This window comes from Oncorhynchus mykiss, chromosome 8 (genome assembly GCF_057628025.1).
Source record: "Oncorhynchus mykiss isolate SJ-2025 chromosome 8, ASM5762802v1, whole genome shotgun sequence".
Lineage (NCBI taxonomy): Eukaryota > Metazoa > Chordata > Actinopteri > Salmoniformes > Salmonidae > Oncorhynchus > Oncorhynchus mykiss.
In genome coordinates, this window is record NC_143029.1 from 72325382 (window position 1) to 72352914 (window position 27533).

General features: G+C 41.6%; 1 protein-coding gene across 1 annotated transcript in view; it reads right to left on the reverse strand.

Annotated features, from left to right (window-relative positions):
• LOC110530973 (voltage-dependent R-type calcium channel subunit alpha-1E) overlaps positions 1–27533 on the reverse strand; it is a 77174-nt gene that overhangs the window by 21300 nt on the left and 28341 nt on the right. The window contains exons 6-26 of the mRNA XM_090182468.1: positions 23684–23787; positions 23383–23541; positions 17401–17591; positions 16999–17102; positions 16607–16722; positions 15748–15801; positions 14638–14709; positions 14198–14401; positions 13781–13893; positions 13383–13495; positions 12551–12682; positions 12075–12144; positions 11464–11581; positions 10569–10636; positions 7260–7327; positions 4662–5462; positions 4198–4541; positions 3869–4025; positions 3441–3570; positions 3291–3350; positions 2887–2993 (exon numbers count right to left, since the gene is read on the reverse strand). Coding sequence (XP_090038594.1) covers positions 2887–2993; positions 3291–3350; positions 3441–3570; positions 3869–4025; positions 4198–4541; positions 4662–5462; positions 7260–7327; positions 10569–10636; positions 11464–11581; positions 12075–12144; positions 12551–12682; positions 13383–13495; positions 13781–13893; positions 14198–14401; positions 14638–14709; positions 15748–15801; positions 16607–16722; positions 16999–17102; positions 17401–17591; positions 23383–23541; positions 23684–23787 — 3285 coding nt within the window. The remainder of the gene's footprint in view (positions 1–2886; positions 2994–3290; positions 3351–3440; positions 3571–3868; positions 4026–4197; positions 4542–4661; positions 5463–7259; positions 7328–10568; positions 10637–11463; positions 11582–12074; positions 12145–12550; positions 12683–13382; positions 13496–13780; positions 13894–14197; positions 14402–14637; positions 14710–15747; positions 15802–16606; positions 16723–16998; positions 17103–17400; positions 17592–23382; positions 23542–23683; positions 23788–27533) is intronic.

Sequence of the window (27533 nt, forward strand, 5' to 3'; positions counted from 1 at the left end):
GTGCTAAATACGGCTGCTAGAATCCTGACTAGAACCAAAACAATTGATCATATTACTCCAGTGCTAGCCTCCCTACACTAGCTTCCTGTCAAGGCAAGGGCTGATTTCAAGGTTTTACTGCTAACCTACAAAGCAATACATGGGCTTGCTCCTACCTATCTTTCCGATTTAGTCCTGCCGTACATACCTACACGTACGCTACGTTCACAAGACTCAGGCCTCCTAATTGTCCCTAGAATTTGTAAGCAAACAGCTGGAGGCAGGGCTTTCTCCAATAGAGCTCAATTTTTATGGAATCGTCTGCCTACCCATGTGAGAGACGCAGACTCGTCTCAACCTTTAAGTCTTTACTGAAGACTCATCTCTTCAGTAGGTCATATGATTGAGTGTAGTCTGGCCCAGGAGTGTGAAGGTGAACGGAAAGGCTCTGGAGCAACAAACCGCCCTTGCTGTCTCTGCCTGGCCGGTTCTCCTCTCCCCACTGGGATTCTCTGCCTCTAACCCTATTACTGGTGCTCTTCCATGCCGTCCCTAGGAATGGGTTGAGTCACTGACGTGGTCTTCCTGTCTGGGTTAGCTCCCCCCCATGGGTTGTGCCGTGGCGGAGATCTTTGTGGGCTATACTCGGCCTTGTCTCAGGATGGTAAGTTGGTGGTTGAAGATATTCCTCTAGGGGTGTGGGGGCTGTGCTTTGGCAAAGTGGGTGGGGTTATATCCTGCCTGTTTGGCCCTGTCCGGGAGTATCATCGGATGGGGCCACAGTGCCTCCTGATCCATCCTGTCTCAGCCTCCAGTATTCATGCTGCAGTAGTTTATGTGTCGGGAGGCTAGGGTCAGTCTGTTATATCTGGAGTATTTATCCTGTCTTATCCGGTGTACTGTGTGAATTTAAGTATCTTCTCTCCAACTACTCTCTTTCTCTCTTTCTTTCTTTCTCTCGGAGGAGGACCTGAGCCCTAGGACCATGCCTCAGGACTATCTGGCATGATGACTTCTTGCTGTCCCCAGTCGACCTGGCCATGCTGCTGCTCCAGTTTCAACTGTTCTGCCTGCGGCTATGGAACCCTGACCTGTTCACCGGACGTGCTACCTGTCCCAGACCTGCTGTTTTCAACTCTCTAGAGATAGCAGGAGCGGTAGAGATACTCTCAATGATCGGCTATGAAAAGCCAACTGACATTTACTCTTGAGGTGCTGACTTGTTGCACCCTCGACAACTACTGTGATTATTATTATTTGACCATGCTGGTCATTTATGAACATTTGAACATCTTGGCCATGTTCTGTTATAATCTCCACCCGGCACAGCCAGAAGAGGACTGGCCACCCCTCATAGCCCGGTTCCTCTCTAGGCTTCTTCCTAGGTTTTGGCCTTTCTAGGGAGTTTTTCCTTGCCACCGTGCTTCTACACCTGCATTGCTTGCTGTTTGGGGTTTTAGGCTGGGTTTCTGTACAACACTTTGATATATCAGCTGATGTAAGAAGGGCTATATAAATACATTTGATTTAATTTGATGATTCAAGTAACAGACACATCTCAACATCAACTGTTCAGAGGAGACTTCGTGAATCAGGCCTTCATGGTCGAATTGCTCGCAAGAAACCACTACAAAATTACACCAATCAGAAGAAGAGACTTGCTTGGGCCAAGAAACACGAGAAATGGACATTAGACCGGTGGAAATCTATCCTTTGGTCTGATGAGTCCAAATTTGAGATTTTTGGTTCCATCCGCTGTATCTGTGTGAGACACAGAGTACGTGAACGGATGATCACCGCATGTGTGGTTCCCACCGTGAAGCATTGAGGAGGAGGTGTGATGGTGTGGGGGTGCTTTGCTGGTGACACTGTCAGTGATTTATTTAGAATTCAAGGCACTCTTAACCAGCATGGCTACAACAGCATTCTGCAGCGATAGGCCATCCCATCTGGTTTGCGCTTAGTTGGAAAATAATTTGTTTTTCAACAGGACAATGACCCAACACACCTCCAGGCTGTGCAAGGGCTATTTGAACAAGAAGGAGAGTGATGGAGTGCTGCATCAGATGATCTGGCCTTGACAATCACCCCACCCCAACCCAATTGAGATACTTTGGGATGAGTTGGACCGCTGAGTGAAGGAAAAGCAGCCAACAAGTGCTCAGCATATGTGGGAAATCCTTCAAGACTTTTGGAAAATAATTCCTCATGAAGCTGGTTGAGAGAATGCCAAGAGTATGCAAAGCTGTCATCAAGGCAAAGGGTGGCTACTTTGAAGATTCTAAAATCTAAAATATGTTTTGATTTTTTAACACTTTTTTGGTTAATTCATCATGCATGTATATGTGTTATTTCATCGTTTTGATGTCTTCACTATTATTCTATAATGTAGAAAATAGTAACAATAAAGAAAAACCCTTGAATGAGTAGGTGTCCAAACTTTGACTGGTACTGTATATAAAATAATTAAATACAGTTAAGATAGCAAAACAATTGAATTACAAAACTGTAAAACATTATCCTAAATATAAACCATAAACTTAGTGAATTCCATTGGTGTTAAATATGAGGTTTTCAGAAATAAATATACTTCACATATTACACACTTTTATTATTTATTTTACTATGTCTATATGTATTTGTTGTAAATGTTTTGGCGGAAAACTAGTGGCAGAAAAAAAGTAAATAGTTGGAAGAGTTGCAGAGATGCTTTTTTCATTAGTTATGCTATCTTGAACCGTATGGTCTATCCACTAGGACAATATGGACACAGATATAATTTTTTTAAAACTTCAAAGGTTAAAGTATAAAAGACCAAAATTACCATAGATTACCTGTTAATTTCCAAAATTACAGAAGACTCCGGTAACTTTGGTAAATTACAGGTAACTTTGCAACCCTACTCACGTCAGAGCGAAGGCGATTAGAGCTCCCACCACCACGATGAAGTCCAGAATGTTCCACAGATCACGGAAGTAGGAGCCATCATGAAGAAGCAGTCCCAGGTCAGTCATCTGGAGGACACCCCACACACACACACAAGCCCACACACAACAACAACATACACACACACACACACACACACACACACACACGCACACACACACACACACACACACACACACACATACAACAACAACATAGACACACACACACACACACACACACAACAATATAGATACACACACATACGTACATATAACACCATAAGTTACTACACTGAAAACATTGTTACATGTTTATTTCTGTGCATAGTTTCATTTGATAATTTTAGTTGATCATAATTGATCACTTCTCTTTGAGTATCCCACCTTTATAATCATTTCAAACGTGAAGACTCCAGTAAAGACGTAATCAAAGTAACGGAGAACCTAGAAAAGTCAACACATCCAACAATTATGTGAGAAGATACACACATCCACATCACTGATAGCAACATTCCAGATTCAAATTGAACTAACCCTGTTTCTGTCAGAGTTGGTGCACACAGGGTCTTCAGCAGCCAGAGCGATGCTGCTAGCCACGATCACCAGCAAGATGGTCATCTCAAAGTAGCGCATGGTCACCACATAGTGACAGATCCTCCTGATCCTTCAGATCAATAAAGCGGAGAGATGGTCAACAGTATCAGAAACACAAGTGATCGCTCATGACGACAATGATGATAAATATAATGACTACTATATTGTATCTGCAAACATGGTCACAAAAAAAAGATTACTGATTGAGAGCTGTAAAGCTACAATGTATGAGAGAGTATATGAATGTGTATTTGTGCAGTAAAAGCACACTGACTGATGCATAAATATAGTAGCCTTTTCTAACTGGGTTCTGACTCTGAACTGCACGTGAATGCCTTCCAAGACATGGGCAGGAAGGAGAGTCTTACGGGTTGGAGGCCTTGAAGAGGAACATGCTGCCAGGAGGTACAGGTTTGCGCGGGCTAGCCTCCTCCTCCTCCTCCTTCTCCACCTGCGACTCCTCCTCCTCCTTCTTCTCCTTCCTCTCATGATGGTACATCTCCACCTCCTTGCTGCTGTGTAAAGCTAATAGTAAATTGAAGATAAAACCTGTTATTTGACCTGGCTCCTCCCGAGCATGACAAAAGAAGTTCCATCGTTATCGTAACCATCCTTGTTCCAGCAGGAAACCATACAGAACAGTCAACGGCCCTTGCATTGCTTTCAAAGAACTACTGTAAAATGTTGAGCACCATACCTGTCATGGGGGTGACCTCCAGCAGTGGCTGTGCTCCAGACATCTCTATGATCACACTGGTCTGGCTGTCTGGACCTTGCTCAGACTCCTTACCCTCCTCAAGGTTCAGGGAGGCTTGGTTGTTCTCTGAGTCACTGACCCCTGCTGCTGCCTGGAGCTCTGAGGGGTCTGCGAACTGCTCTGGGGCTGGCTCCACTGGACGGTCCAAGGACAAAGGCTCACACTGCCCAGTCTCCCCCACCTCACCCTCCTCCATCTGCGGTGGAGGTTCCAGCAGGGGTGGGGGTAGGTACTCAGGGAAGTTATCACATAGGGGAGGCTCAGGGATGTCTGCAATACACACCCTGCAGAGGAGGTGTATGGAAGAGAATGTGTACATGTGTTTAGACACTTAGTCTAATCTCAAGAATCACAATGCCATAACCCTTATCATAAAATAATGCAACCTAGAACCACTGTCTTACCTCAGATGCTCTTCTTCACTCTCTAAGTTGATAATAAGGGCTCCTCCTTCATCCTTGCCTGACACTCCTCCCTCCACCTCAGCGAACTCTCCTTTGACCTCCTTCTCGTCTTTCTCCTCCTTCTCCTCCCTCTCTTCCAATATCTTCCTCTCGCGGCTGCCTGATTCACTGACCTCCTCATGTGGCGACTCTCTGCTCTTGGCCTCAGCCCGGGCCTCACGGTGACGGTGCCTCCTATGCCGCGCCGTCCCTCCCTCCTCCGCCCCCCCAGGGCCAGGTCTGGATTTCCGGGCCACCCTGTGCCTCCTTTCCCCACCGGTGGGGCGATGGTTCACCGCTCTCTCCTCAGCTAACGTAAACAGAGGCACAGGCTCCGAGTCTGGGGGTTCCGGTAGCGGGATGGCGATGGACATCGGGGGTTCAGGCATGGGCATGATCCCGGACATGGGCGACTCGGGCAGGTGACCGGGGCTGGCGTCTGGGGAGAGGGTGGGAGCACGGTAGGCGGTGGTAGGGGTGTCAGTGGTGTCCTCGGTGGGGCTGCCTCCGAATAGGACCTCCTGGCTCTCCATCTGGCGCCGCTTGCGTAGCTGGTTGGCCCTCTGCTCCCACACGGACCTTCCCCCTCTTCCTCCTCCTCCCCCCCTCCTCCGTCGGTCACGGCGGTTGGAGAAGGCATTGGTGCCATTGGGGGGTTGGTCGGCTCCGCCCCCAGCAGTGCTCTCCTCCTCCTCCTCGGGGACGGCCATACGGCCCCTGTGGATGGCCTTCTTCCTGCGGAGGTAGGGCCGCCTCCTCCTCCTACAGAACACAACACAAAGTTTGTCACTAGAGGGCAGCATCTCGCCCACGTCACATGTACACTTATCAATGATAAGTTACACCTCACACTCAATAGAGTATAGACATATTACATATTATATAACATAGTATCTATGTATGTAAATATGTCAATAATGAAGTACGAAAATTGCACGACAGAGCAATTTGCCATGAACATTTTGAATCAGAGATATTGTATGTTTTATGGCTTAAGATGAATTAAATTCAATTTTTGAATTATCATCTAAATAAAGCAAACATCCAGAAATTGGATTGAAATTCAAATGATGAAAATACCTGGGAAGAAAGCACACAAAATCAAAAAGCCACAAAAACAAAAAGGAATAGTGCAGGATTAAAATAGGGAAATACTGTGATATATAGAAATCAACTTCTACTAAGATAAAGGAAATTGAATTAGGTGTGACAGGGGTACAGACAGACATACAACTTTACTTACGGTATTCAGACTCTTTTGTAATCCATGTATTCAATGAGTGATTGGTTGAAAACAAGACATTAGTGTTTTTGGAACAGAGACAGAATAGAACAATCCTTGTGACACAGTCCAAAACCAGGTCAAGGGTCATGCCAGTAATGCCAGTCTAGTATATTTGGTTCTATCTTATTTTATTTGTATTATTATAATATTTAGTATATTTGGCATGGGGATTTGGCTTTGACAGCTTGATAAATGGATCTATAAATGGATCCAGTAGTGACAGTGGATGTTGATAAATCCTATCTAATAACAGTGGATATTCAAGTGTTATTACAAATTGTTTCAACTTGACCCTACAAGGGCAGTACTAGAATTGTTACTTATATTTTGTACTATTTATTTTGGTTAGTGCCACATTACAGGCATAGAGTAACAAGACAACATGATGGAAGCAGCGTGACATAACATTACACCATACATAGTACAGCATACGTATCAAAAGCAGTGGCATCTTGATAGCTCTGAAGCACAGAGGACTGACACTCAAATATGTTGTAACAGACAAATGACACAGTCAGTGTAACGTGCCTGGAGAAGATCAGAGGACAGTACAATCCATGCAGCCTTTTCCCCCCTACCTGTACCTGTTACAGAGGGAGCAGAATGGTTGGTGGTGCTTATACACTAAGCATTATACTATGCTTATACTCTATAATTGCCCTGTCATTTGGTTGAATTGATCTGTTTACTGATATTCCCAAATAAACAAATCCTAAATAAATAAAAACATGCTTATATGACTGGCCTGTTATCTTTCTTCATTTACCATTTGACTGACATGCTCAAATAAACAAAAAACGTATATCCTAATTATAATCATGCATTATCTTACAATAGCATTTTAGCATTTTCATTAGCAAGTCCCCGGAGCAACATCCGACTCAAAGCGAAGATGCTTGTCTTAACTTGGACGTATGGTGTGCCTCATCCTTAATTTCCCTAATGCAATTTCCATTACACATGCTATGTAACAAGCAAGTACACATTCATTTTCCACACACAGCCCACAGAACATGCCTCTCTAACCCTGAAGATTGATCATGCAGCTGTATGCAAAGAAAATCAACATTCTGCCTACGCCTACACCAGATTCTCAAAGAGAATAGTAGACCAGTGTTTTCCTGTGAGTGTTATGGCTGTGTAATCGATAGATATTGAGTTCGCATGATGATCACCCCTCAGTTTCAAATCTCCTCCTAATCTTCGCCAAGACTAGGCCAAAGTAGGTGCCTGACCAACTGCCATTGTAATAAAAGCATAAACAGAGCACTTACTCAGACATCGGGCCATCTGTGCCTCTGGCGTATCTTGCATTGAAAAACTCCTCTTCCTCCTCTTCGTCCTAACGAAGGTAAAATAAACACAAAAAGTCATTTAAGTCCCACAAATAGTTTAGGATATAGGGCAGCTAACATTTTTTGGGGCACTGAGTAAATTTCAGGTCTGCTGAGCTCAAACTTGAACGTTGTGTAAATTCTGTGCAACTTCCAGCGTGCGTTGACTGTGAACACTGAGGCTATAACAGCTTTAAGTTAATTTCAGACAGTGGTCAAGTAGGCTACTGTGGCTATTTGATCATAATGTAGGCCTACCAGTAGCCTACCATCAAAAACAATGTATAAAATGGATCTCATAACATTTTAGCATGGAAATTGTTGTGCTATCATTCAGCCTACAGTAGCAGCCAATGTGTGGTGTTCAATGTAGGCTTAAATTCCATGAGAATTTTGGAATGTATTCACTGGTCATTAAGACAAGGAGGTGACTGAATATGTTGTTGTGCTGTTTGATGCAAGAAACCACTTTCTAAAATAAAATGCATTATTATTCCCATACCATTATCACAGAGAATCAGACAAATGATGCTACCCTCTGCCTATGGGCTACTTAGCTTATTCAAGCCTGTCTCAAAATACAACACTGCCCCTTTAAGACAAAAAAATATTTTAACTGACTCGCTTTTCAAAGATGTCTAAAAATGCTCACTTTTTGTGCTCTTGTAGGAAGCAATCACTTCTCCCTTGCTGACTACAAATGATCTATAACTGGGCTAATAACTCACAAACTACCAAAGGATATGAACAAAATGTGCACATGTGGCTACATGCAGTTCTAGCTTTGATCTCAAAACAAGCTCATCCAGTGGTCGGAAAAGTACCCAATTGTCATACTTGAGTAAAAGTACCTTAATAGAAAATCATTCAAGCAAAAGTCACCCAATAAAATACTACTTGAGTGAAAGTCTAAAAGTATTTGGTTTTAAATATACTTAAGTATCAAAAGTAAATGAACTCAGCAAAAAAAAAAAATCCCTTTTTCAGGCCCCTGTCTTTCAAAGATAATTTGTAAAATCCTAATAACTTCACAGATCTTCATTGTAAAGGGTTTAAACACTATTTCCCATGCTTGTTCAATGAACCATAAACAATTAATGAACATGCACCTGTGAAATGGTCGTTAAGACACTAACAGCTTACAGACAATTTAGGCAATTAAGGTCACAGTTATGAAAACTTAACACACTAAAGAGGCCTTTCTACTGACTCTGAAAAACACAGAAGAAAAGATGCCCAGGGTCCCTACTCATCTGTGTGAACATGCCTTAGGCATGCTGCAAGAAGGCATGAGGACTGCAGATGTGGCCAGGGCAATAAATTACAATGAACGTACTGTGTAACAACATGTAACAAGACCTGCACAGGATCGGTATATCCGAACATCACACCTGTGGGACAGGTACAGGATGGCAACAACAACTGCCCGAGTTACACCAGGAGCACACAATCCCTCCATCAGTGCTCAGACTGAGGCTGGACTGAGGGCTTGTAGGCCTGTTGTAAGGCAACTTGCTTGTGGGCACAAACCCACCGTCGCTGGACTAGACAGTACTGGCAAAAAGTGCTCTTCACTGACGAGTCACGGTTTTGTCTCACCAGGGGTGATGGTCGGATTCGTGTTTATCGTCAAAGGAATGAGAGGTACACCAAGGCCTGTACTCTGGAGCGGGATCGATTTGGAGGTGGAGGGTCCGTTATGGTCTGGGGAGGTGTGTCACAGCATCATTGGACTGAGCTTGTTGTCATTGCAGGCAATCTCATCGATGTGTGTTACAGGGAAGACATCCTCCTCCCTCATGTGGTACCCTTCCTGCAGGCTCATCCTGACATGACCCTCCAGCATGACAATGCCACCAGCCATACTGCTCGTTCTGTGCATGATTTCCTGCAAAACAGCAACGTCATTGGCCAGCGAAGAGCTGGTTCTCAATCCCATTGAGCATGTCTGGGACCTGTTGGATCAGAGGGTGAGGGCTAGGGCCATACTTGTAGGTGCCTTGGTGGAAGAGTGGGGTAACATCTCACAGCAAGAACTGCATTACTTAATGCATCTGGTGGCCACACCAGATACTGACTCTTACTTTTGATTTTGACCCCCCCTTTGTTCAGGGTCACATTATTCCATTTCTGTTAGTCACATGTCTGTGGAACTTGTTTAGTTTATGTCTCAGTTGTTGAAACTTGTTATGTTCATACAAATATTTACACATGTTAAGTTTGCTGAAAATAAACACAGTTGATATTGAGAGGACGTTTCTTTCTGAGTTCTTTCTGAGTTTATAACTGCTAAAATATAATTAACTATCAAAAGTAAAAGTACAAGCATGAATCATTTAAAATTAGTTACATTTAGCGAACCAGGCAGCACATTTTTGGGGGCACACTCCAACACTCAGACATAATTTACAAATGAAGTATTTGTGTTTAGTGAGTCCGCCAGATAATAGGCAGTAGGGATGACCAGGGATGTTCTCTTGAATGTGTGAATTGGATAATTTTCCTGTCCTGCTAAGCATTCAAAATGTAACAAGAACTTTTGGGTGTCAGGGAAAATTTATGGAGTAAAAAGTACATACTTTTCTTAAGGAATGCAGTGAAGTAAAAGTTGTCAAAAATATAAATAGTAAAGTAAAGTACAGATACCCCAATAAAATTACTTAAGTAGTACTTTCAAGTATTTTTACTTCAGTACATTACACCACTGAGCGCATCTACTCATAACAGCTCATGCTGTAAACACAGTCCAGTTCAAAGTGAATGGCACAGATCCATATATGGCAATTGTCTATTTGCATATAGCCTACTGCAGCTCTGATTGGTTTTGGCACACTGGTCTGTGTAGAGTATGGGCTGAGTCATGCGTGTCAATGCAACAGAATCCTACTCTAATGCATTCTGCCTAGAACAAAATCTCTTGCATAGTTCATTTTTTTTCCTCGGTATGTTGCATTGAAAGTGGCTAATATTGCGTTGATTTGATCACAATTCCCACAGTAAAGGGAAATGTTGATAGTGTTAATTAACTAACGGGGAAAACGAATAGGAAAATCTCATGCTTCTCTGCGCGGGCTGATATTTCTTCTGCTCTGCAGTCCCGGGGGAGCTGTGTGTCCTGCACACGTACGCAGATTAGAGGGAACATTGGCTATGACCATAGATCATGACCCTTAAACATTTATTTGAAAGCACTTATTTTCATTTCAAGATAACCAATTCTGTAGAAACTCTTAAAATAGTACTACACACCTTGGTGAGTTCCTGTGCGTTGGCAAGGTTATCCACAGCGATGGCCAAGAAGACGTTGAGCAGTGTATCTGGTCACAGTATGGTCAAGAATGCTTACAGGGGTGGAAGAAACTGAAATACATGAACTTCTGTCCAACAGTTCCACACAACATCAAAACCTATGACCCCTACTTTAGGCCTGCTACAACTTTCACATAAGGAGAAAGAAATACACTACCGTTCAAAAGTTTGGGGCCACTTAGAAGTGTCCTTGTTTTTTAAAGAAAAGCACATTTTTTGAACAGTTTGGGCTGTTCTGTGAAGGGAGTAGTACACAGCGTTGTACGAGATCTTCAGTTTCTTGGCAATTTCTCGCATGGGAAAGCCTTCATTTCTCAGAACAAGAACAGACTGACGAGTTTCAGAAGAAAGGTCTTTGTTTCTGGCCATTTTGAGCCTGTAATCGAACCCACAAATGCTGATGCTGATCCCCGGCCAGTTTTATTGCTTCTTTAATTAGAACAACAGTTTTCCGCTGTGCTAACATAATTGCAAAAGGGTTTTCTAATGATCAATTAGCCTTTTAAAATGATAAACTTTGATTAGCTAACACAACGTGCCATTGGAACACATGAGTGATGGTTGCTGATAATGGGCCCCTGTACGCCTATGTAGATATTCCATTAAAACATCTTCCGTTTCCAGCTACAATAGTCATTTACAACATTAACAATGTCTGCATCATATTTCTGATCAATTTCATGTTATTTTAATTGACAGAAATTGCGTGTTTCTTTCAAAAACAAGGACGTTTCTAAGTGACCCCAAACTTTTGAATGGTAGTGTATATAGAAACCTATCTACAATGTGAGCAGAATCAGTAGACGGTGGTTCGTAGGAAGTTGAAGAAGGATACAGTTCCCAAACAGGGTGAGCACTATGAAGTATATGGAGGACCACATTCCGTACTGCACTCCTCCTTGTGAGCGGATCCCATTGTACATCACCTCATTCCAGTCCTCACCAGTCAGGATCTAGAGTCACAATTACAGGATCAATAATGAGCAGCCCAATTCAATTTGAATGAAAATAATACAAAAACGCAAAGTGTATCATTGAAGATGCAGACACACAAATACCACACACCAATACATAAGAAGACTCAAAATGGCAGGAACCTTTGTTCCTCTGAATTGTTTAGTCATTGTTGGGCCATAATTGAATCATATTGGTAACAGGGTTCTTTCTCTCTGCAGAGTTAAAAATGGCAGGCCAACTATTAATTGATTTACTTCTTAAAAACCCAGTTTATGGTTTTGATCAAACATTCTTCCATACTTCACTGCTCTGACATTCATGCGTATACGTGTGTGTATGTGTGGGATGCTAGTAAATGAAGGGGAGGCAAGCGGTGAGCAGAGTTGTTTAATCTTGGCCCTGGGGGGATGTGGGAGATATCCCTGGGTTCTGTGTGTCATCATGGGGAAGCCAGAGTGAGAGGGAGAGTCTGGAGTGAAGAAGCCAAACCTGGAACACTGTCATGATGGCAGCTGGAAACGTGTCAAAGTTGGTAGGAGTGTAATCTTCAAAGATGAACCTAGAGGGAGAAAGGATAGGCAGATGTGACCGGGGAAGAAGAGGAGGAGGAAGAGGTAGGAAGAGGAGGAGGAAGAGGTAGGAAGAGGAGGAGGTGGAAGTTGATATTTTCAGCCAGACGTTTCATTTCAGATTTATCATTCCATTTCCGATGCAGCACAACATAACATGGAACAGCTTCAGGCTGCTCCTGAATTTATATTTGGAATAATATCTGGTGATATGGTCATGGCGAATCCACATCAATAGTCAATGAACAGATCAACTGAAAATACATTTATGGGACCTGAGACCTGTCTATAGAAGACATTCTTAATATCCTGATATTGGAGAACTACTGAATAATTATCCTGATATCAGTGACACTGTATCTAATAAATGAACCCAAACCCTATGGTTCTGCTCACCTGCCCCCAAAGAGCTGCATGCCCAGCAGGGCAAAGACAACAATGAAGAGGAAGAGGAGAAAGAGCAGACTAATGATGGACTTCATGGAACTCATGAGAGACACCACCAGGTTCCTCAGTGATGCCCAGTACCTGGTCAAGAAAAAGGAGAGTAGGTTGGCACACTAAATAGACAGACCTCAATATCTTCCTTCTGCCATTTTGACTGCCTTTTAGAGTGGTAAATCATTGTACTTACAGCAGTAACACCAATGCTGACCCTAAACCTAACATTAATCCCAACCTTAACCCCAGTGTGATAATACATTGTACTTACAGCAGTAACCTTAACCCTAGTGTGATAATACATTGTACTTACAGCAGTAACCTTAACCCTAGTGTGATAATACATTGTACTTACAGCAGTAACCTTAACCCTAGTGTGATAATACATTGTACTTACAGCAGTAACCTTAACCCTAGTGTGATAATACATTGTACTTACAGCAGAAACCTTAACCCTAGTGTGATAATACATTGTACTTACAGCAGTAACCTTAACTCTAGTGTGATAATACATTGTACTTACAGCAGTAACACTAACCCTAGTGTGATAATACATTGTACTTACAGCAGAAACCTTAACCCTAGTGTGATAATACATTGTACTTACAGCAGTAACCTTAACTCTAGTGTGATAATACATTGTACTTACAGCAGTAACACTAACCCTAGTGTGATAATACATTGTACTTACAGCAGTAACCTTAACCCTAGTGTGATAATACAATGTACTTACAGCAGTAACACTAATGTTGACCCTAACCCTCATTCTGGTTGATGTCCCACTCACTTGGTGATCTTAAAGATCCTCAGGAGTCTCAGCGCCCTCAGGACGCTGATGCCAAAGGACATGCCAGGCCGGAAGAAGCCCCACACCACCTCAAAGATGCTGCCAACTATCACCTGCACAAGAGACACCAAGCAACACTCAAACACTGTAAGAGAAGTTCAGTTTAGACAAACCTCTATCATTAAGAACACACATTAGTCTGCAATATAGGACAGTATCACATAACAATAGCACTTAATTGTCCATATTGTTAGAAATGTAATGCCTCTTGATCCACCTGTATAATAATATGCAAATATTTTGTTACCACATTTGTAAATCTTGATTCCACTTAGCTGTGGTAATCAAGGTTCACCATAAGCTATCATGGAGTAAACGTAAAGGATTAATGAACTCACTCCGCAGTCGAAGCAGTTGAAGGAGGAGTGGAAATAGAGGCGAAATCCCAGGCCGTACATCTTTAAGAACATCTCTGCCAAGAAGAGCCCCAGGAAAACAAACTCTGCATAGTCTGAAAAAAAGAATAAATCATTAAAAATGAAAGGCTGGGCAGATGTTGAGTTTTTCTCTGTTCAAACCCAGCTTTTTTTCAGGCTATGTTATAAACACTGTACGATGGAATAGCGCCATCTTCATAGTCTGGAGAGATATTGAAAGTTATTCAGAATGCATTTAAAGTTTGCTACTGTAAATACAATGCGTAGCCTATGCTTAGGGCCAGGAGTTTTTTTTCTTCGGAATGTGTAATTGTTGTGGTGGAATTGTCTATATCAATAAAATGTTATTGATTCAATCAATTGATCGCTCAACCGTACACAGGAAGGTGGAGAGCCAGTCTGGCTGGTTATGGTGGACAATGGCCACACATATGGTGTTGAGAAACACCAGGCTGAGGACAGTCCAGTAGAAGGTGTCTGTCTTCACCATGCGCCGCAGGGAGATACGCAGCATACGCTCCTTACGACGCATGTACGCCACCGGGCCACGCCGTACTGTACGGATCCGCATACGAGGTGCTCCTGGGGGAGGAGGAATGAGAGGAGAGGAGGATAGTTTAAGAAAATAGAAAGAAAGAGGGGGAGAGAAAGGATATGGAGAGAGAAAAAGGTCAGGGTTGGTTGGAGAGAAGAGAGAAAAGGTGTAGAAAATATTAGAGGTCAAATAGGTACGGGGGAAAGAGATCAGAAATGGAGGTAGAGAGAAAGACAACAAGAAGCCTTAATATGAGGGTCTAGGTTGTGTGTTCGTCACTCACCTATAGTGGAGATCTCCGCATCCCCAGGACCTCCTCTACGCTTTGCATTCTTACTGGTGGCCCGCTTCAGCACTGAATACACACACGACAGAAAATGAGAACAAACAGAGAATGTCTCTAATAGCCGAGATAGTCTGACATGAAACCACAGATGCTTTATGACACAACACATTTCACGAGCCAGCATAGTGAATGGCAAACTGGCTCCAAATAGAAATAATGATATGTTAACGGTGGGAAATGGCACATATTCACGCTGACATACTAACTTTCAGGGCAAACTGACTGAAGTCCTCTGAACATGAGAGGAAGGGTAGATATTAGATACGGTGTAAATGAAAGTGTCATATGAATCATTCACGTCTTCTGAAAAGGAGTGAGACAAACAAAAACATTCTAAAAACAAGACCTTGTTGACAGATGGTATATCACTACAGGCGCACGCCAAGCCTTTTTCACTTTACTGTTACCAAGACAACCACAATGTCCACACAGTAAACAAAGCAAATTAACTTCTTGAGGTGTTTTACAGTATATTTTCACTTTTCACAGGCATTTGCAACTGTCTGCAGCATCGACGAAGGTCAAAGAGGAACAAAATGTTGCCTTTGTCAAAAGCTGGAGTTGTCGTGTAGTGGATGGAGAAAGGCAGGTTGTGAAAAGGTGAAGTGTTCAATGTATCATCAAAAACAGTGTACTGTACTGTATTGACTGTAAGGATTACAGTGTACTGTACTGTATTGACTGTAAGGATTACAGTGTACTGTACTGTATTGGACTGTAAGGATTACAGTGTCTGGACAATGTGTCTGGACTGTAAGGATTACATTGAACTGTACTGTATTGGACTGTAAGGATTACAGTGTACTGTACTGTATTGGACTGTAAGGATTACAGTGTCTGGACAATGTGTCTGGACTGTAAGGATTACAGTGTACTGTACTGTATTGGACTGTAAGGATTACAGTGTACTGTACTGTATTGGACTGTAAGGATTATAGTGTCTGGACTATGTGTCTGGACTGTAAGGGTAGTGAATGTGGAAGGGAAGGGAAGGACATTAATAGGACATTTTGGTGGTGATTCCTCTCAATGTCTTCTGGTTCTTACCATCTAAAGCAGATCTCCCCGACTTCTTGTTCTCCTCAGCCAGCATAACCTCCTCTGTGACATTGGGATGAACACATTTCAAGGTCATCCACACTAAGTGATCATAAAGTGTTACTGAAACATAAATATGTCTCTCTCCCTCTCTCAGCACTCTCTGAAGATTGTGAGCAAATCATGGGGCTAACCTGTTGAAATGTAATATTGAAATGATTGTTTTAGTATTGCAAAGGTGGAATTATTGGGGTATTGGGGCTGAATGTATAGTGTTGCATAGTGTCGATGCTCTAAGAGGAGGAGAAACTCATCATCAGGTAAGAGCTCATCTAGTGCTCGCCTGGCAGCCAACGTTTCTCTTTCAGGGCCCTGATAAACCCCTCCAGAGATGGAACACATTGATTTCTATGACTAACGCATACATTTTAAACACACACACGGACGGGCACACACAAACACAGACGTGCACACACACACACCCACACAAACACACACACGGACGAGCACATGTACACAAAAATGGACGCGCACACACACATGGATGCACACAGACTCGCATTCACACATACACACTTGAGTCAGTGAGTCAGTCTCACCTTCCTCTCAACCTCAACTTGCGTGGGAGAAAGATACTGTAGATTGCCATTATAGCACTGCAGCTTCACAAAGTCACCCTCCAGCCACATATTCACCAGGTATCTCCATCAGGGCAGAGCCATTTCAAAAGCAACACAGCAGCTTGCAAAATGAACATGATCTACTTCGACCAAACCACAACACCCAAATCACCACTTGGATCTTATAATATATACATTGTTCCATCTTACGTAGTTCTGGTGGTGGTTCTAAGGTGACAGTACAGTACCTGCTCGGTCTATCCAGGCTCTGTATCCGTTGAGTTCTCTCTCTACCTGCTGTTGGCGTCTCAGCTTCATGAAGGCTCTACGGTTCTCCACCCGCTCCCTCTCTTTGGCAAACTCCCTACACATGCAGGACATGGGGCAATCCATTGAAACCCCTTCCAAAACCCTCATACTATCACACAAACTTGCACGCACAAACTTGATTTCTATGACTAACGCATACATTTTAAACACACACACGGACGGGCACACACAAACACAGACGTGCACACACACACACACAGACACACAGACACACAGACACACACACACACACACACACACACACACACACACACACACACACACATACACACACACACACACACACACACACACACTTTTATTTACTCACCCGGAGAGGACTCCCAACACCAGGTTGAGTACGAAGAAAGAGCCGATGATGATGAGAGGAATAAAGTAGATCCAGTTCCACATAAAGCCCAAGGCATCGTTGGTCTAGCACACACGGGACGTGTATGTAAATACAAGGAGTACAAGAACAGATACAAGATAGAGGCACCTATCAAACCTGTGCATTCAGGAATCCTCCACGAATCCACAAACCTTAGAGATACCCATGCAACACGCCAACATTCAGACAAAGCTCCCATTGACATCGATAAATCATTCACTGTACGTGAAACATTGAATTACACATGAAGTTAGGGTTTGACCCTCAATGTGTCTGCCCAAAAGAAACATATTTTTGTTGTTGTTGAGTAACCTTAAAGTAGTTGGAGTGTACAGTACTCACATTGTAGAGCACAGCTGTCCATCCCTCCATGGTGATGCACTGGAAGACAGTGAGCACAGCGAACAGGATGTTGTCAAACTGGGTGATGCCGTCATTGGGGCCGATCCATGACCCGACACAGTCGTACTTCTCTGGACACTTCCTCACTCCGCACGCAAACTCCACCTCAGTCGTATCCATCGTCTCATTTTCTAACACAGGACAAGGCAGAGGTGGTTAAAATGTAAGTAGCACGCTCCTTTCTTCACCAAACTAACAACACAGTGTTGCAGTATTCCACCTAACAGGATGGGGAGCCCTGACAACCACTGTCCATGGTGTGTTGTTTCAAATCCAATTGTATTGTTCACATGGGCCGAATACAACAGGTGTAGACTTTACAGTGAAATGCTTACCTACGAGCCCTTTCCCAACAACGCATAGTTGAAAAGTAAGAAAAATATTTGAACAAAATAAGGAAATAATAACACAATAAAATAACAATAGCGAGGCTATATATAAGGAATACCAGTACTGGGTCAATATGCATGAATACGAGGTAGTTGAGGTAATTGAAGTAATATAGAATCTAGATATACAGTACCAGTCAAAAGTTTGGACACACCTACTCATTCAAGGGTTTTTCTATTTTTACTATTTTCTACATTGTAGAAAAATAATGAAGACATCAAAACTATGAAATAACACATATGGAATCATGTAGTAACCAAAAAAGTGTTAAACAAATCAAAATATATTTTAAATGTGAAATTCTTCAAAGTAGCCACCCTTTGCCTTGATGACAGCTTTGCAAACTCTTGGCATTCTCTCAACCAGCTTCATTAGGTAGTCACCTGGAATGCATTTCAATTAACAGGTATGCCTTTTAAAAGTTTGTGGAATTTATTTCCTTCTTAATATGTTTGAGCCAATCAGTTGTGTTGTGACAAGGTAGGGGGTGGTATACAGAAGATAGCCCTATTTGGTTAAAGACCAAGTCCATATTATGGCAAGAACAGCTCAAATAAGCAAAGAGAAAAGACAGCCCATCATTACTTTAAGAACTTTAAGAACATTTCAAGAAATATGAATGTTTCTTCAAGTGCAGTCGCAAAAACCATCAAGCGCTGTGATGAAACTGGCTCTCAGGAGGATCGCAACAGGAAAGGAAGACCCAGAGTTACCTCTGCTGCAGAGGATAAGTTCATTAGAGTTACCAGCCTCAGAAATTGCAGCCAAAATAACTGCTTCACAGAGTTCAAGTAACAGACACATATCAACATCAACTGTTAGAGGAGACTGTGTGAATCTGGCCTTCATTGTCAGATTGCTTCAAAGAAACCACTACTAAAGGACACCAATAATAATAAGAGACTTGCTTGTGCCAAGAAACAAGAGCAATGGACATCAGAACAGGTGGAAATCTGTCATTTGGTCTGATGAGTCCAAATTTGAGATTTTTGGTGTCTTCGTGAAACGCAGATTAGGTGAGCGGATGATCTCCACATGAGTGGTTCCCACCGTGAAGCGTGGAGGAGGAGGTGCGATGGTGATTTGCTGGTGACACTGTCAGTGATACATTTAGAATTCAAGGCACACTTAACCAGCATGACTACAACAGCATTCTGCAGCAATACGCCATTCCATCTGGTTTGCGCTTATTTGGACTATCATTTGTTTTTCAACAGGACAATGACCCCAAACACATCTCCAGGCTGTATAAGGGCTATTTGAACAAGAAGGAGAGTGATGGAGTGCTGCATCAGATGACCTGGCCTCCATAATCACCCCAACTCAACCCAATTGAGATAGTTTGGGATGAGTTGAACCACAGAGTAAAGGAAAAGCAGCCAACAAGTGCTCAGCATATGTGGGAATTCCTTCAAGTGCTCAGCATATGTGGGAACTCCTTTTGAACTCCTTCAAAAGCATTACATAATGCTGTGTGCAAAGCTGTCATCAAGACAAAGAGTGGCTACTTTGAAGAATCTAAAATCTAAAACCTATTTTGATTTGTTTAACAGTTTTTTGGATACTACATGATTCCATGTGTAATTTCATAGTTTTGATGTCTTCACTATTATTCTACAATGCATAAAATAGTAAAAATAAAGTAAAACCTTTGAATGAGTAGGTGTGCCCAAACTTTTGACTGGTACTGTGGCTAGGGGTAAAAAGTAACTAGGAAATCAGGATAGATAATATATGTGTGTGTGTGTGTGTGTGTGTGTGTGTGTGTGTGTGTGTGTGTGTGTGTGTGTGTGTGTGTGTGTGTGCGTGCGTGCGTGCGTGTGTGTGTGTGCATGCGTGCGTGTGTGTGTCTGTGTGTGTGTGTGTGTGTGTGTGTGTGTGTGTGTGTGTGTGTGTGTGTGTGTGTGTGTGTGTGTGGTGTCCGTGCGTGCGTGCGTGCGTGTGTGTGTGTGTGTGCGTGCGTGCGTGTGTGTGTGTGTCTGTGTGTGTGTGTGTGTGTGTGTGTGTGTGTGTGTGTGTGTGTGTGTGTGGTGTCCGTGCGTGCGTGCGTGCGTGCGTGCGTGCGTGCGTGCGTGCGTGTGTGTGTGTGTGTGTGTGTGTGTGTGTGTGTGTGTGTGTGTGTGTGTGTTGGAGTGTCAGTGTAGTATGTGTGGGTGTGTGGGTAGAGTCTAGTGAGTGTACATAATGTCAGTGCAAAAAAAATACAAATAATAATAAAGGAGGTCAGTGTAAATAGTCCTTTTAATAACCTTTAACCTTTTCCAATGTCACCATAGACTGAAATAGGATTTAGGAGTAGGGGATGTCTAGAGCGGTGTCCCTCTCAACCTTAATTACAACAGGGGAGCTATGATCCCTTGTCCTTGGAGGACCACTTATATTAAAAACTGTCACTTGAGAACTGACTGAATCTGTGTCAGCTAACCATCTCAGGGACCACTCACCAACATCCCAGGGGTCAGTGTTGCTGCATGAATTGACAGTTGAGAAATACCCATTTCTGGAGATTGATCATACAGTATATCACTGGGTCAAACCATATTTTTTCCATGTTAGAGTAAATAAAATACTATTTGTGGCTTGTGTAATTACAGAGTAATCATTGTTGGCTAATTGAAATGTAGCTAGGCAGCTCAGTTGGGCACACTAACATTAATAATATGTTTGCCCCATGTCATCATCTAACAAAGGAATTGTCCATCCTTTGTGCAAATTAGAAGCCTGTAAGTACAGTAAACCAGTCAGACAAAGCAATTTGAAACATGACTATGTAAATAAAAACAAAACAATAATACACTCTAAGAAAAAAAGGTGCTATCTAGAACCTAAAATGGTTATTTGGCTGTCCCCATATGAGAACCCTTTGAAGAACTATTTTTGGTTCCAGGTAGAACCATTTTCGGGTTCCATGTAGAACCTTTTCCACAGAGGGTTCTACATGGAACCCAAAAGAGTACAACCTGTAGCCAGAAAGGGTTATACCTGGAACCAAAAAGGGTTCTCTTATGGGGTCAGCTGAAGAACCCTTTGGAACCCTTTATTCTAAGTGTACTTAGAAAAAAGTGTTAGATGGGACAGAATGGTCCCCGTGAAGCTGCCAGGTAAAAGAGTCCCATTATAAAGATGTTCTTATAAACAGTGCAGGGGGAGAGAGAGTTAAATACAGAGTATGTTATAGAGTATGTTACAATTAAATACAGTATAATACAGTATGTTAAAGTTAAATACAGTATAATAGAGTATGTTACATTTAAATACAGTATAATAGAGTATGTTACATTTAAATACAGTATAATAGAGGATGTTAAAGTTAAATACAGTATAATAGAGTATGTTAAATTTAAATACAGTATAATAGAGTATGTTAAATTTAAATACAGTATAATAGAGTATGTTACATTTAAATACAGTATGTTAAAGTTAAATACAGTATAATAGAGTATGTTAAAGTTAAATACAGTATAATAGAGTATGTTAAAGTTAAATACAGTATAATAGAGTATGTTACATTTAAATACAGTATAATAGAGTATGTTAAAGTTAAATACAGTATAATAGAGTATGTTAAAGTTAAATACAGTATAATAGAGGATGTTAAAGTTAAATACAGTATAATAGAGGATGTTAAAGTTAAATACAGTATAATACAGTATGTTAAAGTTAAATACAGTATAATAGAGTATGTTAAAGTTAAATACAGTATAATAGAGGATGTTAAAGTTAAATACAGTATAATAGAGTATGTTAAAGTTAAATACAGTATAATAGAGTATGTTACATTTTGCTCTGTCCGAGGTACCCCTGAAGTACTGTGAGAGAAAAATGACGTATTTACCTTTTAATTTCTTATTAATGGTTAACAATTCATATTTCACTAATAGTAAGATATTTCTGTCCTACTAATACTGTGTTTTTATGGTCTCCACTCTAGTTCCCTGCAGTCAATCTGGGCGTATGGTCACTAGAGATGGCTTGAGCTGACAAATGAGTTAAAGACTGCATTACAAGGACAATAATGTGTTTTACTAGAGATAGCTTAGGAGAAGAACAATCCCCTAATGTCTCAAAATCATCCCTGCATTTGAGAAACTAAACTAGGGTAGGGGTTAAGACAACAACTCCGCGCAGATAACGACCGGATGAACCCAGAGTGGCTTATGGTGCCCTTGGTCTGCATGGGACGGGTGGAACCAGCCATGACTAAGCATTGTTAGTGTCAGCTATATAAAGAACACTGCATTTGCGTATAGGTTAGATTACTCGACCGAACAGTCAAGAGTGTTGGGTTGACGGGTCTCATTATTGCAATAATTAATCGATATTAAATAAAGATGATTATTTGAAGAAATGACAAAGTTTCTCTCACTTGATTAGAATATTTCACGACAGTACCCCGTCGGCTCTGACTTAGACTATGTGGACAACTACAAATACCTGGGTGTCTGGTTAGACTGTAAACTCTCCTTCCAGACTCACATTAAGCATCTCCAATCCAAAATTAAATCTAGAATCGGCTTCCTATATCGCAACAAAGCATCCTTCACTCATGCTGCCAAACATACCCTCGTAAAACTGACCACCCTACTGATCCTCGACTTCGGTGATGTCATCTATAAAATAGCCTCCAACACTCTACTCAACAAATTGGATGCAGTCTATCACAGTGCCATCCGTTTTGTCACCAAAGCCCCATACACTACCCACCATTACGACCTGTACGCTCTCGTTATTTGGCCCTCGCTTCATACTCGTCGCCAAAGCCACTGGCTACAGGTTATCTACAAGTCTCTGGTCACCATAGCAGCACCCACACGTAGCACGCGCTCCAGCAGGTATATCTCACTGGTCACCCCCAAAGCCAATTCCTCCTTTTCGGTCATCTTTCCTTCCAGTTCTCTGCTGCCCATGACTGGAACGAATTGCAAAAATCTCTGAAGCTGGAGACTCACATCTCCCTCACTAGCTTTAAGAGCAGTTTACAGAAAATTGCACCTGTACTTAGCCTATCTGTAAAAGCCCATCTATCCACCTACCTTATCCCCATACTGGTATTTATTTATTTATTTTGCTCCTTTGCACCCCAGTATCTCTACCTGCTCATTCATCTTCTGCCGATCTACCATTCCAGTGTTTAATTGCTATATTGTAATTACTTCGCCATCATGGCCTATTTATTTCCTTAACTTACCTCATATGCACTCACTGTATATAGACTTTTTGTTTTCTTTTGTTCTACTGTAATATTGACTGTATGTTTTGTTTATTCCATGTGTAACTCTGTGTTGTTGTATGTGTCAAATTGCTATGCTTTATCTTGGCCAGGTCGCAGTTGCAAATGAGAACTTGTTTTCAACTAGCCTACCTGGTTAAATAAAGGTGAAAAAAAAGTGCATTTTACCAGTAGGCCTATGGTCTCAAGTACCCCAATGGATAAGCCAAGTAACCCTGGGGGTCCTAATACCGCAGGTTGGGAACCACTGGGGTAGTGTATGAAATGCAGGGAGTGTGAGGGAGAGTGGAGTATGTTCCTACCCAGGATGTCAGCTGTAGGTAGACAGGTGTGGTGGAGCTTCCCGCTGTAGAACTCCAGGCCGATGATGGCGAACATGAGAATGGCGAAGAACAAGAGCAGGCCGATCTGGAGAAGAGGCACCATGGCCTTCATGATGGACTTCAGCACGATCTGCAAGCCTGGTGACACCACACACGTGTATGAATAGTTAATGCCCGATTGCCTCTGGGAATAAGACATTGTAGTAGAGTACAGACAGAGGTATTATGATATTGTAACTAATTAATATTTCAGCTGGTGATTGATATGCAGAGTACTTACTAGGGATCCCAGAAACCAGTTTGAGAGGCCTCAGGACTCGCACCGCCCTCAGAGTCCGCAGGTCCACGGGGATGTTCATGTGGGCCCCTGCTGTAGCCAGGATTCTGCCGACACATGTTTTCAATGTAATAAATGGTTAATAGGTAGTGTGGCTTATGGATAAGGAACTTTGAGTGACAGAAGCAGTCTACGTGGAGGAAATCAAATTAACCCACAATTATCATCATCTGATAACGTATCACATTCAGAGCGACACTATCAGTTTAACAGAATATTTCCATCATTCAGTATGGATTTGGGTAGAAAGCCAATAGCTTTTGTTGATGATTGAAATAAATTGTGCTGTCATGCTCACAATTCAAGCCAATCTTCCATGAAAGCAATTCAGTATGTCTAATTCTTATTCTTAATTTGTGTCTAGGAAACGGTCCCTCTGTGTGTGGTTTATTCCATTTAAAAAATGGATTAGTTAGACCTTTCCCGACGAACAGCAAACCTTTAGGTTACTGCAGTTCTAATGGTTTCAACGTTATGTCCTCTAATGGTTTCAACGTTATGTCCTCTAATGGTTTCAACGTTATGTCCTCTAATGGGTTCAACGTTATGTCCTCTAATGGTTTTTACGTTATGTCCTCTAATGGTTTCAACGTTATGTCCTCTAATGGTTTCAACGTTATGTCCTCTAATGGTTTCAACGTTATGTCCTCTAATGGTTTCAACGTTATGTCCTCTAATGGTTTCAACGTTATGTCCTCTAATGGTTTCAACGTTATGTCCTCTAATGGTTTCAACGTTATGTCCTCTAATGGTTTCAACATTATGTCCTCTAATGGTTTCAACGTTATGTCCTCTAATGGTTTCAACGTTATGTCCTCTAATGGTTTCAACGTTATGTCCTCTAATGGTTTCAACGTTATGTCCTCTAATGGTTTCAACGTTATGTCCTCTAATGGTTTCAACGTTATGTCCTCTAATGGTTTCAACGTTATGTCCTCTAATGGTTTCAACATTATGTCCTCTAATGGTTTCAACGTTATGTCCTCTAATGGTTTTTACGTTATGTCCTCTAATGGTTTCAACGTTATGTCCTCTAATGGTTTCAACGTTATGTCCTCTAATGGTTTCAACATTATGTCCTCTAATGGTTTCAACGTTATGTCCTCTAATGGTTTCAACGTTATGTCCTCTAATGGTTTCAACGTTATGTCCTCTAATGGTTTCAACATTATGTCCTCTAATGGTTTCAACGTTATGTCCTCTAATGGTTTCAACGTTATGTCCTCTAATGGTTTCAACGTTATGTCCTCTAATGGTTTCAACGTTATGTCCTCTAATGGTTTCAACGTTATGTCCTCTAATGGTTTCAACGTTATGTCCTCTAATGGTTTCAACGTTATGTCCTCTAATGGTTTCAACATTATGTCCTCTAATGGTTTCAACGTTATGTCCTCTAATGGTTTCAACGTTATGTCCTCTAATGGTTTCAACGTTATGTCCTCTAATGGTTTCAACGTTATGTCCTCTAATGGTTTCAACGTTATGTCCTCTAATGGTTTCAACGTTATGTCCTCTAATGGTTTCAACATTATGTCCTCTAATGGTTTCAACGTTATGTCCTCTAATGGTTTCAACGTTATGTCCTCTAATGGTTTCAACGTTATGTCCTCTAATGGTTTCAACGTTATGTCCTCTAATGGTTTCAACGTTATGTCCTCTAATGGTTTCAACGTTATGTCCTCTAATGGTTTCAACGTTATGTCCTCTAATGGTTTCAACGTTATGTCCTCTAATGGTTTCAACGTTATGTCCTCTAATGGTTTCAACGTTATGTCCTCTAATGGTTTCAACGTTATGTCCTCTAATGGTTTCAACGTTATGTCCTCTAATGGTTTCAACATTATGTCCTCTAATGGTTTTTACGTTATGTCCTCTAATGGTTTCAACGTTATGTACTCTAATGGTTTCAACATTATGTCCTCTAATGGTTTCAACATTATGTCCTCTAATGGTTTTTACGTTATGTCCTCTAATGGTTTCAACGTTATGTCCTCTAATGGTTTCAACAGTATGTCCTCTAATGGTTTCAACGTTATGTCCTCTAATGGTTTTTACGTTATGTCCTCTAATGGTTTCAACGTTATGTCCTCTAATGGTTTCAACATTATGTCCTCTAATGGTTTCAACGTTATGTCCTCTAATGGTTTCAACGTTATGTCCTCTAATGGTTTCAACATTATGTCCTCTAATGGTTTCAACATTATGTCCTCTAATGGTTTCAACGTTATGTCCTCTAATGGGTTCAACGTTATGTCCTCTAATGGTTTCAACGTTATGTCCTCTAATGGTTTTTACGTTATGTCCTCTAATGGTTTCAATGTTATGTCCTCTAATGGTTTCAACATTATGTCCTCTAATGGTTTCAACATTATGTCCTCTAATGGTTTTTACGTTATGTCCTCTAATGGTTTCAACGTTATGTCCTCTAATGGTTTCAACATTATGTCCTCTAATGGTTTCAACGTTATGTCCTCTAATGGTTTTTACGTTATGTCCTCTAATGGTTTCAACGTTATGTCCTCTAATGGTTTCAACATTATGTCCTCTAATGGTTTCAACGTTATGTCCTCTAATGGTTTCAACGTTATGTCCTCTAATGGTTTCAACATTATGTCCTCTAATGGTTTCAACATTATGTCCTCTAATGGTTTCAACGTTATGTCCTCTAATGGGTTCAACGTTATGTCCTCTAATGGTTTCAACGTTATGTCCTCTAATGGTTTTTACGTTATGTCCTCTAATGGTTTCAACGTTATGTCCTCTAATGGTTTCAATGTTATGTCCTCTAATGGTTTCAACGTTATGTCCTCTAATGGTTTTTACGTTATGTCCTCTAATGGTTTCAACGTTATGTCCTCTAATGGTTTCAACATTATGTCCTCTAATGGTTTCAACATTATGTCCTCTAATGGTTTCAACGTTATGTCCTCTAATGGGTTCAACGTTATGTCCTCTAATGGTTTCAACATTATGTCCTCTAATGGTTTCAACGTTATGTCCTCTAATGGTTTCAACGTTATGTCCTCTAATGGTTTTTACGTTGTCCTCTAATGGCTTTCAATGGTACTAGTCTCAAACACACACTGTATAGTGTTTTGCAAGGGTGAAGGTATTGGGCTGAGTTTAACAATAAGATGTTTTCTAATAATAAAGATGTTTTATAAACCTATGACTGCATTGCAATTGTTAATATTTGTATTATTGTATTAGGGTTGTCATATTTAGTCCATATGTCCATCAAAATGTTGGGCTTGTAGGAAAAGTCTTCTTATGAGAATTGCACCATATGGATAGCCCTCTCAGAGAGCCTCCATTTGTTGGACTACTCAAGGATAGGATTGTGTTGAAGCATTAGGTTGCTAAGAGAAGGACAAACTGAATTGCTTTCATGGACTGGCTTGACCACACAATGTATTTTCATCATCAGCAAAAACTATTGGTTTTCTGCTCGAAGATGCAAAGAAATGCTGTGATCTATTTAATAAACACAAGAGACCAGCGAAATGGATAAAAGGGTGTGGTGCCAGTATCAGGAACCGCAGCACCTAGTTGGGAAAATCTGGTACTTTCATACTCATTTATGGTAAATCATGTAAGCAAATTCATTGGGGGGGAGGGACCATCACCAGAGTCACAGGAAATACATTACAAAGGATGAAAAAACTCCAAACCACATCTTTATACTACTTCTCAAACATAGAGAACTGATACTGTACACTGGCTGTTGGGGTGGGATTGGCGTGGGTTGTGTGGGGGGGGGGGGGGGGGGGGGGGGGGGGGGGGGCGTGGTGGC